We start from the raw sequence: 13877 nt of genomic DNA on the forward strand, positions 1-13877 counted from the left end.
CTCTGTTTCCCCCAGCCGGGGGCAGGCCCAGGTCTCTCAGCTGAGCTAAAGGGGATCACAGTGAAAGAGGTCTTTTGTTAGAAAGGGGTGTTTATGAAGGACGTCCTGTTTGGAATCTTGAGGAGGACATCTTCAACTGCACTCTCCTGCTAGGATCATAGAGCTAAACGCTCGCACGTCCCGATCCCCCCCCCCCCCCTCGCACGCCTCTGTCTGACTTAAGCAACCTACATAGGTTTAATACGTTTGTGTTGACGTTTGTGGCATGCGCAGAGCAGCCAGCATAATGCTTGGCTGCTCTGCGCATGTTTTAGGGGCCGATTACCGACAGGGATTATGAATCTGTAAAGCATTGTACTTTACAATACCGCACAGAATATGTGCGGCTTGTTTTTTTTGGTGCATTCTTCGTTTTTTCAAATTCGGTAAGCACTTTTACATTTTAGATTTTTTTACATTTGGTTGATGCATCTGGGCCTTAATTGAGTTATGTCCCGCATCATTAAGGAGGATTGTCCCTCTAACCTGTAGGAGGAGTATGTCATCTTGCTGCTGACTCTTCCAGTGCCTTTTTTTTTTATTCACAGTTTGAATATATGGGACCTGTTAACCTACTACTACTACTATTTAGCATTTCTATAGCCTGTGCATTCAAACCTCAGACTGAAGCCACCAGGTAGAGGAAGTGGAAATGAGTGGTGCACTGTTTTTCTGCTAGGGAAGGAAAGAATTGTGAGGGGAGGAGAGTAAGAGAAAATGGGTAGGGTGAAGTACAGTTAGAGGATTGTGTAGGTGAAAAGCTAGAGTGCCCAAAACATTAGGTGCGTCACAAAGTCTTCATTGGCAGCAGCTTTGGAATTGTAGACTGGCCTCTTAAAATACCTTGAAAAACTGAACTGTGACAAAACAGCGGGTTTTAAACCTAGAACTTGTACTATTTCTTGAAGTGTATTTCTCTAGTGTGGCCAGCAGGTGGTGCATGTTTATGCTTAAATCTGTTAGCGAGAACTGACTTTTCCTTCTTTAGTTAACACTAGTAAAAAAGGCCCGTTTCTGACACAAATGAAACAGGCTCTAGCAAGGTTTTCCTCATAGTGTGTATGTTTTGAAGAGTATATGTGAGAGTGACTGTGTGTGAGAGAGAGAGTGAAAGTGTGTGTGTGAGAGAGAGAGAGTGAGTCTGGGTGTGAGTATGTCTGTGAGAGAGTGTGTGTGTGAGAATGAGAGTGTGTGCAATTGCGTATGTGAGACACAGTGTGATAGAGAGAGAGAGAGAGAGTGTGTGTGTTTCTCACAGATACAGTGTGTGCGAGAGAGTGTGTGTGAGACATTGATTCTCTGTGACACTGAGTGTATGAGACCAAGCGAGTGTGTAAGTGACTGTGTGACACATAGAGAGTGAATGTGATACACTGTGAGACATAGAGTGTGTTAGAGTGAGAGACAGAAAGACATTGTCTGTGAGAGAGAGAGTGTGTGAGAGAGAGAGAGTGTGTGTGTGACAGAGATACCTCCCTCCCTCTCTCTCTATGGTGTCAGGCCCCCCTCTCTCTCTGGTGTCTGAGATTGCCACCACTGCACCTAAGCAATTGGTGTGCTGGAGGAGGGGGAGAGAGAGAGTGTGTGTGTGGGGGGGGGGATGTGTTGGAGGGGGTTCAGCTTGGAAGAAGAGGGGTGTGGTATGTTCAGGAAGCGTTGCCAGATGAGAGTGAGAGAGTGAGTGTGGGGGGGGGGGGGGGGGTTCAGGAAGCAATGCCAGATGGCATTGTGAGTGAGTGTGGGGGGGGGGGGGCAGGGGGTTCAGGAAGCGCTGCCAGATGAGAGAGAGAGTGAGTGAGTGTGTGTGTATGGTGTTTCAGGAAGCGCTGCCAGATGATTGAGAGAGAGTGAGTGTGTGTGGGGGGGGGGGGGGGGGGGGTAGGGGAGGTTCAGGAAGCGCTGCCAGATGAGAGATAGAGTGCGTGTGTGTGTATGGGGTTGGGGAGTGGGAGGTGTGTTGGGGGGTTCAGCTTGGAAGAAGAGGGATGTGGGTGGTTCAGGAAGCGCTGCCAGATGAGTGAGTGAGTGAGTGTGTGGGGGGGGGGCGGTTTTTCAAGCATTGCCAGATAAGAGTGAGTGAGTAAGTGTGTGTGTATGTGGGGGGGGGGGTGGTCAGGAAGCGGGGCCAAATGAGAGTGAGTAAGTGGGGGGGGGGGGTTCAGGAATGGCTGGCAGATTAGTCAGTGACTGTGTGTGGGTGGAGGGGGGTTCAGGAAGCGATGGCAGATGAGATTTTGAGTGAGAGAGTGTGTATGTTGGAGGGGTGTGTTGGTTGTGTTGGGTGGTTCAGCTTGGAAGAAGAGGGGTGTGGGGGGGGGTCTGGAAGCACTGCCAGATGAGTGAGTGTGTGTGTGGGGGGGTGGTTTATCAAGCGTTTGCAGATGAGAGTGAGTTTGGGGGGGGGGGGGGTCAGGAAGCGGGGCCAAATGAGAGTGAGTAAGTGTGTGTGTGTGTGTGTGTTGGTGGTGGTGGGGTGGTTCTGGAAGTGTGGCCAAATGAGAGTGAGTAAGTGTGTGTGTTTTTTTTGGGGGGGGGGGGGGGGGTTCAGGAACGGCTGCCAGATTAGTGAGTGACTGTGTGTGGTTGTGGAAGGGGTTTCAGGAAGCGCTGCCAGATGAGTGAGTGTGTGTGTGTGTATGTGTGTGTGTGTGTACGGGTATTCTGGAAGCGCTGCCATATGAGACAGAGTGTGGGGGGGAGGGGGTGTGAGGGGGTTCAGGAACCGGTGCCAGATGAGTGAATGTGTGTGTGGGGGGGGGGCAGGGGTTTCAGGAAGCGCTGCCAGATGTGAGAGTGAGTGTGTGTGTGGTGGGGAGGAGAGGGGTTTGCCAGATGAGTGAGTGTGTGTGTGGGGGGGGCAGGGTTTTCAGGAAGCGCTGCCAGATGAGAGAGTGAGTGTGTGTTGGGGGGGGTCAGGAAGCGCTGCCAGATGAGAGAGTGTGTGTGTGTGTGTGTGGTGATGGTGGGGTGGGGTGGTTCAGGAAGTGTGGCCAAATGAGAGTGAGTGAGTAAGTGTGGGGGGGGGGGAGGGGTTCAGGAACGGCTGCCAGATTAGTGAGTGACTATGTGTGGTTGTGGCAGGGGTTTCAGGAAGCGCTGCCAGATGAGAGTGAGTGAGTGTGTGTGTGTATGTGTGTACTGGGTTTCTGGAAGCGCTGCTATATGAGACAGAGTGTGTGTGTGTGGGGGGGGGGGTTCAGGAACCGGTGCCAGATGAGTGAGTGTGGGGGGGCAGGGGTTTCAGGAAGCGCTGCCAGATGAGAGAGTGAGTGTGTGTGTGGTGGGGAGAAGAGGGGTTTGCCAGATGAGTGTGTGAGTGTGTGTGGGGGGCAGGGTTTTCAGGAAGCGCTGCCAGTTGAGAGAGTGAGTGTGTGTGTGTGTGTGTATGTGTGTGGTGGGGGGGTTTAGGAAGTGTGGCCAAATGAGAGTGAGTAAGTGTGTGTGTTTGTTTGGGGGGTTCAGGATCCGCTGCCAGAGTGTGTGGGGGGGCAGGGGTTTTTGGAAGCGGTGCTTTGAAGATGAGGGAAGGTAGCGCTGCCAGATTGCAGGGGTTTTTTCGTTTATTGCCGTCACTGCCTCCTCCGCGTGATGTCTCCCCCCCCCCCCCCCCCCCCCGCCGCCATCCCACCCACCGTTGCGTTACATAGTTTTGCTGGCGGGGGTCCCAAAATCCCGCCAGCAGAAGTCCTTTGTTGTCTGCTGACTCCGCTTGATCTTCGGCATTGCTAGCCTTTGCTGGGCGGGGTTCTGTGCGTCTGATGTCCTGCACGTGCATGACGTCAGAGGCACAGAAGCCCTGCCTGCATAGGCTAGTAAATGCTGAAGTTCACGCCAGAGTCTGAAGACAGGACTTGTGCTGGCGGGGTTTCGTGTCCCCCGCCAGCAAAGCAACACGATGGTGTGTGGCTTTGGGGGGTGGGTGTTGCTCCTCCATCAATGTTCTGAAATATGAAAGTAAACATCCAGAATCTGTCACCCAGATAGCATTACAATGAGTACAAGGAAACATACCGGGCTATAATCTTTTTAAGAAGGATAGAGAGGGCCGAAGAGGTAGAAGAGTCACGCTGTATGTGAGAAACAATATCAGAGCAGCTGAAATGCGGGGAACCTGGGGAAAGGAAGAAGCTTTATGGATTGTCCTGGAAAGAGAAGATGGAACCTGTATCCATACGGGTGTTATCTACAGACCTCCAGCACAAATGGAAAAGCTAGCAAGGATCTGATAGAAAAAAATTCAAAAGCTTGGTGTGAAAGGGGAGGTGCTACTTTGGGGAGATTTCAATTTGCCTGATATGGATTGGAACGTCCCGTCAGCAGAATTGGAAAAAGTAAGGAGATTGTGGATGCCTGTCAAAGTGCCTTTCTCAGACAAATGATGACGGAACCCATTAGAGAAGGGTCAGCGCTGGATCTAGTGCTCACAAATGGAGGATTTCCAATATCTGGGTGGGTGCCCACCTATAATATTGATCATCACACGATGTGATTTGATATAAGGGCAAAGCACAAAACTCAAAGTACTAGATTTCAGACGTACTGATCTTGGTAAAATGGGGCAATACCTGAAGAAGGAACTGATGGCATGAATAGGCGTAGGTGAAGTGGAAAATCAGTGGGCCAAGCCGAAAGCTGCTATAAATATGGCAACTGATCTTTATGTAAGGGAAGAGAAACAGAAAGCCTATATGGTTCTCCAAACAAGTGGCTGAAAAAATAAGAGCAAAAGGGGCTTCGTTCAAGAAATACAGAAGAATGCAAGAAGAGGATCACGGAAAAGATTACCAGATTAAATACAAAGAAGCGAAGAGGGAAATATGGCTAGCGAAAGCGTGGGTGGAAGAAAAAATGGCTAAAGATGTTGAGATGTGACAAGACCTTTTTCAGATGTTTTGGGGAAAGGAGAAAAGATAGGAATGGAATTGCAAGACTGAAAGATACTGAGAATAGCTATTTGGAGAGTGATGAGGATAAAGCAAACGGGCTAACCAATTACTTTTCTTCGGTGTTCATGAAAGAAAATCCTGGGGAAGGACCTCCATTGGCTGCTGAGGAAATATCTGGGCATGGAGTGGATATTGCGCCATTCACGGAGGAAAGCGTTTATAAACAGCTTGAGAATCAATGTGGACAAAGCTATGGGGCCGGATGGGATACATCGCAGGATACTAAGGAAGATCAGAGAAGTCCTGGCGGGACCTCTTACAGATTTATTTAATAGATCTTTAGAGACAGGAGAGGTTCCGTAGGATTAGAAACAAGCGGATGTGGTCCCTCTTCATAAAAGCAGAGTCTGTGAGGAAGTAGGAAACTACAAGCTGGTAAGTTATGTCGGTGGTAGGAAAAATAATGGAGTTGCTACTGAAAGAAAAGAGAGTTAATTTTATAGAAGCCAGTGGATTACAGGATCAGAAGCAACATTGCTTTACCAAAGGAAAATCCTGCCAACCAAATTTTATTGACTTCTTTGACTGGGTGAAGGACATGCACTAGATGTAGATGTAATCTACTTGAATTTCAGGAAGGACTTTGATATGTCCCTCACAGAAGACTTGTGAATAAGCTGAGAGGGCTGAACTTAGGACCCAATGTGGTGATCTGGATAGAAAACTAGTTGACCCGACAGAGAGTGGTGGTGAACGAAATGCGCTCGAAGGAAAGGAAGGTGAATACTAGAGTGCCTCGGGTCAGTGCTGGGGACAATTCTGTTTAATATATTTGTGAGAGAGATTGCTACCCTTTTAATTCAGGGCCGCATTTTGCTTTTCTTCAGGAGGAGCAAATGAAACATTGTGAAAGAGCACATACACAAAACATTACAGCTGACGGCATGGTGACTAGGTTGGTTCTGCATATCATGTGACTTGATGATAAAATTGATTTTTGCGAGTGATCATATTGAGATATGATGATCACAGTGGATATACAAGTTTTCCAATCGGGAGGTATCCAGTAATTTAAAAGAGCTGCATTTTGGTGGCTGAAGCTGTGGATCATTGACAAGGATTTGGACTCTTATTTTGGAGTTTATAAGACAATATCTGTGACCATTTGGAATTGCACATTGGACTTACCAATTATTTAGTTTATTGAGTTCATATAATATTACTCACAGGATTATGTGGTCTGACTGGTATGAGTGAAAGGTTTGAATGTGATTTGTGTGGGTAAGTGTATTAAAATTAAAGATAAATATAAAAACAATTTTGTAAATGCTGGAGTATTTAATTTCTGATAGTTAAAATTTCATTTATGTAACCCTGGGGACTGTTATGTAAGGTTTCCCTCTTAATATATTATACAAACTGTATAGAAACCTGATGATGTTTAAAGTCTAAATTAAACAACTTCTTTCCTTTAAATGTATAATAGTGCTCGGTAATAGGTGCTTTGTTGTCGAGCTAATGATTAACTCCTTTGACAGCACCAGCAACCACCATCACAGCACTACGGGTCCCTTCCTCCCTACCGTTTGTGCTTAGATTTTCATTAGATCCTACACTGTTTGCTGCAGTCCCGTCTGCCACTCTCCTCATGCACCTTAATGTTCATGACTGTGTTACAGGTTTTCGGGATATCCACAGTGAATATTCATAATTCTTACTTAGGTTCACTGTCAATAAATAGTTGCATATAAAACATATTAAATTTTCAACAACCGTTGCAAAATATCCCAATCTTTATTAAATACTTTACTTTAACATATTGTTTATCAATTATTGTCTGAAATCCTCAATCGCATTCAACCATAGTCATTCATACCAAACCACATTCAACTATATAAAATCACATAAATGCTTATACAATACTATAGCACCCTGAGTGATTATGTCACACATACTTCCCAAGATTTAAACAATCAAGTATCTATTAAACCATTCCCCAGCACTTGATACTACCACATTATTTTCCCACATCAAACACGATAATATGTTTAAAGTATATTCAATGGTTCACACAATTGTGTCAACAGTCTGTCATCATATTTGTGGGTCGTTTCTTGTAAGTTCTTATTTTTCAAAGAGGAGTATTTATAAAGTTTTAAAGCGCTGCTGGTTCAAACTGATCCATATATCTTCATCTTCCACAACAAACTCAAATATGGACCTTCTTCATTTGTGTGACTACAATCATCACAGGATAACTGCTTGATATTTGTCAACAAATTTTTCTTCGTTAAGCACTACATCGTATGCTTACACTGAATTACTTGTCTTTCCTCTTTTTATTGAGGCACCTTCGTACAGACCCTACACGATCGTGTTTCGCTTATACAGCGTCTTCAGGGGTCATTAAATCTACAACAGACAACGATATATCTTCACACACATTTTCAACATCTAACCCACCCCATAAAAACAAATTACAAAACCTTTTACCGGCTCTACCAGGTTGTCGAGCACTCAGTCTCCGATGTGCTGGTGGTAGCGTCTCAAAAGAACACCCACACATGCGCATATCGGGGTTCCAGAATCACAGGGCTTAAATACCATCCTACATACTTTGCCACTCAATTTCCTTATTTAAGCCATTAGGGCTCACAGTATTCCAGAGGAAAAGTAAACGTTCTTTCGTTAGTAACATTAAAGGTATGTTCCCACCTCTGTCTGATTTAATTTGACTTAAAACTACAAATTGGAGATCATGTACTTCATGCTTTGCATCTGCCCAATGGGAAACAAGCGGGGCTTCCAATCGGCAAGTACGAAGATTGCTCAAATGTTGAGCTATCCTAACTTTGATCTTCCTAGTAGTTAAGCCTATATACCATAAATCGCATGGGCATTTTATCCCTTACACACAATTCATGGTCTCACAATTAGTGTATCCTTGTAACCGATATACCTTTCCTGTATGCGGAATAGCCACTTCCTTTACTTGCATTGCGTATTGACAGTGTACACAATGATTACATCTCACATGGCCACATTCCTCAGGTCCCTCTATTCTTCTATTGCTACACTGGGTTATTTGCTCACCCAAATTTCTGCTATGAAAAATTTCATGAATGCCTAATATCGACCAGCGCCGTTTTGTAATTTGTATAATCTGATTGGATAATTTGGTATATGGTAATACACAAGTCAACTGATCATTTTTCTGTTTATCCACAAGCTGATGTTGCCATTCATTATGAAAATTAAATGCTCTCTTAGAGGCTTTCTTTAAAATTCTATCTGGGTAACCCTTCTGTTGAAACCTTGTGATCATTTGTTGAGCTTGCAATGTGTATTCATACCGAGAGGTACATAACCTGCGAACCCGGAGCAATTGACTTGCCGGAATGCTATTCTTTAATGTAGTGAGAGATTTGCATGCAGATCTCTCTCGTAAGTATCTATTGTGGATATCCTGAAAGCCAGACTGGCTGGCTGGAATGCCTCCAGGACCAGGTTTGGGAACCCCACTGCATTATAAACTTTTATAAACCCCTCAGCATGCATGTACTGAAAAAGCACTGGGATCATGGTTTGAAGAGGATTATAGAAAACAAATAGGTTATGATCACCTAGTACATGTCCCACCCAACTGATTAAAAAGCCGGATGCAAGGAAGCTGAACATAGTGATAAGAGAAAAGCAGAACTGCCTTGTTCATAGAAGTGTCGGTCGCAAGTGATTACTCTGTGAATTGGGTGGAAAGGGAGAAGATACAAGAAATGCAGTCAGAGACCAAAAAAACATGCAGAAAGATATAGAAATGTTTCCCATTGTATTAGGAGCCACAAGCTTGATTAAAAAGAATTTTTAAACACACCTGGATAGGTTGCCTATACATGTTACATCTTATAAATTCCAGAAGGAAGCTCTTTGGTATGATACAAGTACTATAGCGAGCATTAATGGTATATTTTAAGAGACAGAGATCATACTCCACATATTCAAGCCTAGTAATGAGGTCCATTGCTTCACAGTATGCGCAAAACTAACACATTCCTTCTCAGCTGTTCCAGACATTATGCTTGGGGTTATGCACGCCTACCAGCAGACGGGGACTGAGAACATCTAAACTTTGAGTAGTATAACTCTACTGTGCGGTTTCCAGGCAGCCAGTAATATTCTCAGTCTGTAGCAGATGGTAGACATGCAGTCTGGTTCTGGAAGGCCCCGCTGGGGCATCATGGGTGGGGGGGGGGGGCAAATTGGCTGTTCTCCTGGGGTGCTGGTCCATGGGGGCCACATATGGCCCCCCGGTGTGTGGCACCCAGGTGGTTGGGTCCCTTCCCTGTCGGGCTCCTTGGTTTGGGGAAGACCACTGTGCCTCAGCTGCATGTTGGTCACGTGAGCCTTGAGCATTCTTTTATTGTAGCCAGCAGCACAATTGGAAATATTAAAAAGCAACAAAGTGTGTTCCTTGGCTAAGGTATGAGCTCCAGTCTGAGCTGGCTGTTATTGTCGGGTGCTTTTCTGCTGCAAGTGGGTTCACCACAGCTGCAACTCCAGACAGGCCAATTTTAGCGGGTCCCTCATATTGAGCGGTCCCGACACTGTAAGTCCTGTGGCAGGAAGGGCTTTGAGGGACTAGGTGCTTTGTGTAAGCCATGCATGGAACCGAGCAGTGTAGTTTGGCAGGAACTACAAAGGAGTGCAAGGGGAGAGAGTGCATTGCCTTTGTCCCCAGAGACCTCCAAGTCTGAACAGGTTTCGGCGGGAACCGCTACCATGATGACTTATTCTTGCTTCAGAGGGCTCACCGCGTTTGGTGGATGAGTTTAAACCTGGTCAGTCGGTGGCCGCAGGGACAAGGGGGGACTGTGGTGTCCCGCCTAATATAAGTACACAAACCAAGACAGCACAAACACGGGCCGTGTTTTGGCTCAGAAAAGCGCCTGCCTCAGGAGTCTGGCAAAAAATATATATATATATACGTGTGTGTGTGTGAGATGTGTCATATATAACAATAATATACAAATATAGGGGGTCTTTAAGGCGTGCTTACATTTTTAGTGCACGCTAAATGCTAGAGACGACCACAGGAATACATTGGCATCTCTAGCGTTTAGTGTGCCTTAGTGAAAGACCCCCATAATATCAAGAAGACTATGAATATACAACGTGATTGCATACATTTAATGTGCAAAAATGATTGAAATGTTAATCATATAAACCAAAAGTTTAATAAGAGATAGATGAATCATGTATAATTTTTGTGTAACAAATAGTGTAAATTACATGACATGCATATGTGTTAGTGACCACAAACCAAAATAATATATGTGGAAATCTGCATGGCTTACCAGTATGCTCTTTCATACAAAATGAAATCCAGAATGGTGCTTCTAACAACACTATTACAAAGACAACATATGATAAATTGAAAAGCAAAAATACGGTAAGAGTATATGCACCTGTATACCCTATGTCCCAAAGGAGCATGCACGTGGTGAAGCCTACAAATACAGTAAATCTTTTTTTTTTATTTAAAATAAGAAAGATGAAAAATAAAGCAGTCTGTAACTTTCTTAATTTAAACTTTTTTTTTTAAGGTTTACTCTATAGGCTGGCAAACAGGCGATCGAACACAGGAAACAGTGCTTAAAAGATGCATTATTCACTATTTGGGCAAGAGAACCCGACACAGTCCATGTTTCGGCATAATCACACGCCTGCCTCAGGGGTCACATAAATATTCTAAAAAAACATATAACTTATATATCTGTATTAAACATCAACATCATATAAATGAGTAGCACAGTGAATGCTACATAACAACTATAATAAACATGAAAAATGTGCATAGAAACTCAGTATAAAATGTAAATATTAAAAATGCATAACCAAAAAATCAACAACATAAAGAGCAAAAGTAATGCGGGTGGGCATTCTGAGTATCTAACACCCTCTCATGAAAAAATAATATAAAAATAGTTTTAAAGGACTTCCAATATAGCATTAATGATATATGAATGAGTGTTTATATAGGTTTCATAGCCCATTTATATTTCAGGTTTGTTTTTTTATATTTATTTATTTATAGCGTTTATATCCCACAATTTTCCCATGTCCTCTACTTTTGTTTGATTTTACTCTCTACGTGAAAGCTTTCCTGCTTACTGTCTATTTATAGGCTTCATCACATTCTTGTTCCTTTAGGAAATAGGGTATACAGGTACATATAGCTTTATCGTATTTTTGCTTTTCAACTTATCATATGCTGTCTTTGTAACTGTGTTAGAAAGACTGTTCTGGATTTCATTTTCTATCAGAGTATACTGGTTTGATAAGGCATGCAGATTTCCACATATATAATGCAGTCCTTGAGAGGGAACCAGAGGACTCGGGCCACAATGTCACGGGGACAGTCCGGTGGCTTAGGGCTCAGAGCCCAATAGACTTTTTCAAATTCAATAGTTTTCAGTTCAGCTGCTTGGTCTAGCTCTCACAGAAATTGATGGCAGACTTTATGCATTAGAACCGCCATATTCTGCTCCTTAAGAAGCCCTGGTAATTGCAAAGCTCAGATTATTTCTGCACGCCTGGTGTTCCCCCATCTTCAGTTGTGTTCCAAAAACTCGCTTTGCTTTTAGAGCTCCACCACTTCGCGGTCATGGTCCAAACTCTCTCCTGAAACTTGTTCAGCTGTTGCCCCTTCTTTTCTGTTTTCTTATGCAGCCCTTCCACTTCTGCATGCAGCTCTTGTTTCATAGCCACAATCATTGCCGTAAGCTGTTCTCTACTTGCCAGCATTTGGGCATCCGGGACAATTAAGTCCTTCACTCTGCTGCGCGTCTTATCTTCCGCCTAGACCGATATACTCATATCACCCCTCTCCTCAAGTCACTTCACTGGCTTCCAATCAGGTACCACATACAGTTCAAGCTTCTCCTACTAACCTACAAATGCACTCAATCTGCTGCCCCCCGCTACCTCTCTACCCTTATCTCCCCGTACGCTCCTACCCGAAACCTCCGCTCACAGGACAAATCCCTCTGTTCCCTTCTCCACCATCGCCAACTCCAGGGTCCGCCCTTTCTGCCTTGCCTCTCCCTATGCTTGGAATAAACTTCCTCAGCCCATATGCCAAGCCCCCTCCCTGCCCATCTTCAAATCCTTGCTCAAAGCCCATCTCTTCAATGTCAACTTCGGCACCTAACCATTTCAACTCTACCCAGGAATCTAGACAGCCCCAATTTGTCTTGTCTGCACATACTGTCCACACATGTTGTCCATTAGATTGTAAGCTCCTTTGAGCAGGGACTGTCCTTCTTTGTTAACTGTACAGCGCTGCGTAACCCTAGTAGCGCTTTAGAAATGTTAAATAGTAGTAGTAGTAGTACTTGCTCCTCCTAATGCTGTCCTCCCAGTGGGGATTCAGCATGAGCAGCTACCATCTTGGGCACCACATGGCCCATGGAGCCAGTCTATTTATATGCAAGTACAGTACTTTAAGGTTGGTTCTGAGCTTTTTGCCCATGATAGATTGCTCCGATGTGTAAACGATATTTCCCAGCTAATTCTTCCTCAATTCAGTGCCATTAAACCAGCTAATAATTGATAATTGCAGTGGGGCTTCAGGGTGCTCAGCAATCGGGCAGCCATCAGCTGAGTGACGTCACTTTGTCAAGGCATGCATTCCAGATTTTAACGCTAATCAGAGTCCAGTATTCTTACGCTAGCCCACTCTTCATCATTGTATAGATTCTTATGTGGGCTGAGAATCAATTGCAGGCCCTTGACAAACCCTGAGTGGCCATGCTTCGTATAAAAGGAATGTATTATTTACTAATCAAGAATATCTCATTAAAAACAGACACCTTAAAACAGTGATACCCAGAGATATCCTAGGAACTCCTTTTCAGTCAGGTTTTTAGGATATCCACAACTATTATGCATGAAAAAATTGACATACAATAGAAAGAGGTTTACATGCAAATCTAAGTGGCTGGGGGGGGTCCCTTAGCACATGTTTGAATTATGCAGACATCTTGGGTCATGAGTTCAATACTCATATAACCTTATAAGGCAGTGGTCCCTATCTTTATGGAGAAGCTCCAAGGTAAGGAAGTGTGAGCCCAAGTCATAGGAAACCCAAGTAGAAATTGTAGCCTTCCTATTTAAATTGCTCCTCCTCAGCTTTTGTTGTAAGCCTGACTTACATTGGGCTTCTCTAATACGAGTGGGTCAACCTTGTATGTTGGGCTTATAATGCAAGAATAGCACTTCCCCATTGCTGTAGCTAAGATGCTAGTTAACATCTGTTTCTCTTTCTCCAGGTATATGGTGAGCAGCGGTATCTGGCTGATGCCCTGCAGTGTGCAGAAGTGGTCTGGCAGAGAGGGCTGCTAAAGAAGGGTTATGGGCTTTGCCATGGGGCTGCAGGCAATGCCTATGCCTTCCTGGCACTGTTCAATCTGACTCGGGACGTGAAGTACTTATACAGGGCCTGCAAGGTGGGTGTGTTGGATGATCAGTCCTAACAGCAAAGTTCACACTGGTTGCCAAATCAAAAACCATTAAACAGGATCTCATTGGCCAATTAGCACTACTTTATAATATTCCAGTACTGTTACTAAAAGACAATGAGGATTGAATAGATACCATTTTAACAGAACCAAAAGCCATCTGTTTCTTACTGGCATCTCTCTGGGCCTAAATATTTTTAAGTGGTGTTTTGTTCTGAAGCATACTTGTTTGTACCAGTTTAGAGGGGTAGTACCCAGATTGTTAAACTGTCTTCCCAAGATTTTTGTAAGTATCAACATTTCTTCAAGGATAAGCAGGATAGCAAGTTTTCACAGCATGGGTGATGTCATTTGACAGAGCCTGTGCAGGAAAGCTTCTCCAGCTTAGTAAATACAAGAAGCTTTTGAGTCCTTCACCATGCATTCGTGTCACTTC

The 13877-nt window shown here is 44.3% G+C and overlaps 1 protein-coding gene across 4 annotated transcripts in view; it reads left to right on the forward strand.

Moving 5' to 3' along the window:
• LANCL1 (LanC like 1) overlaps positions 1-13877 on the forward strand; it is a 37577-nt gene that overhangs the window by 8316 nt on the left and 15384 nt on the right. For all 4 annotated transcript variants that reach the window (XM_030209033.1, XM_030209036.1, XM_030209035.1 and 1 more), the window contains exon 8: positions 13253-13429. In XM_030209033.1, coding sequence (XP_030064893.1) covers positions 13253-13429 — 177 coding nt within the window. The remainder of the gene's footprint in view (positions 1-13252; positions 13430-13877) is intronic.

The sequence above is a fragment of the Microcaecilia unicolor genome, chromosome 7, assembly GCF_901765095.1.
Source record: "Microcaecilia unicolor chromosome 7, aMicUni1.1, whole genome shotgun sequence".
NCBI classification, from domain to species: domain Eukaryota; kingdom Metazoa; phylum Chordata; class Amphibia; order Gymnophiona; family Siphonopidae; genus Microcaecilia; species Microcaecilia unicolor.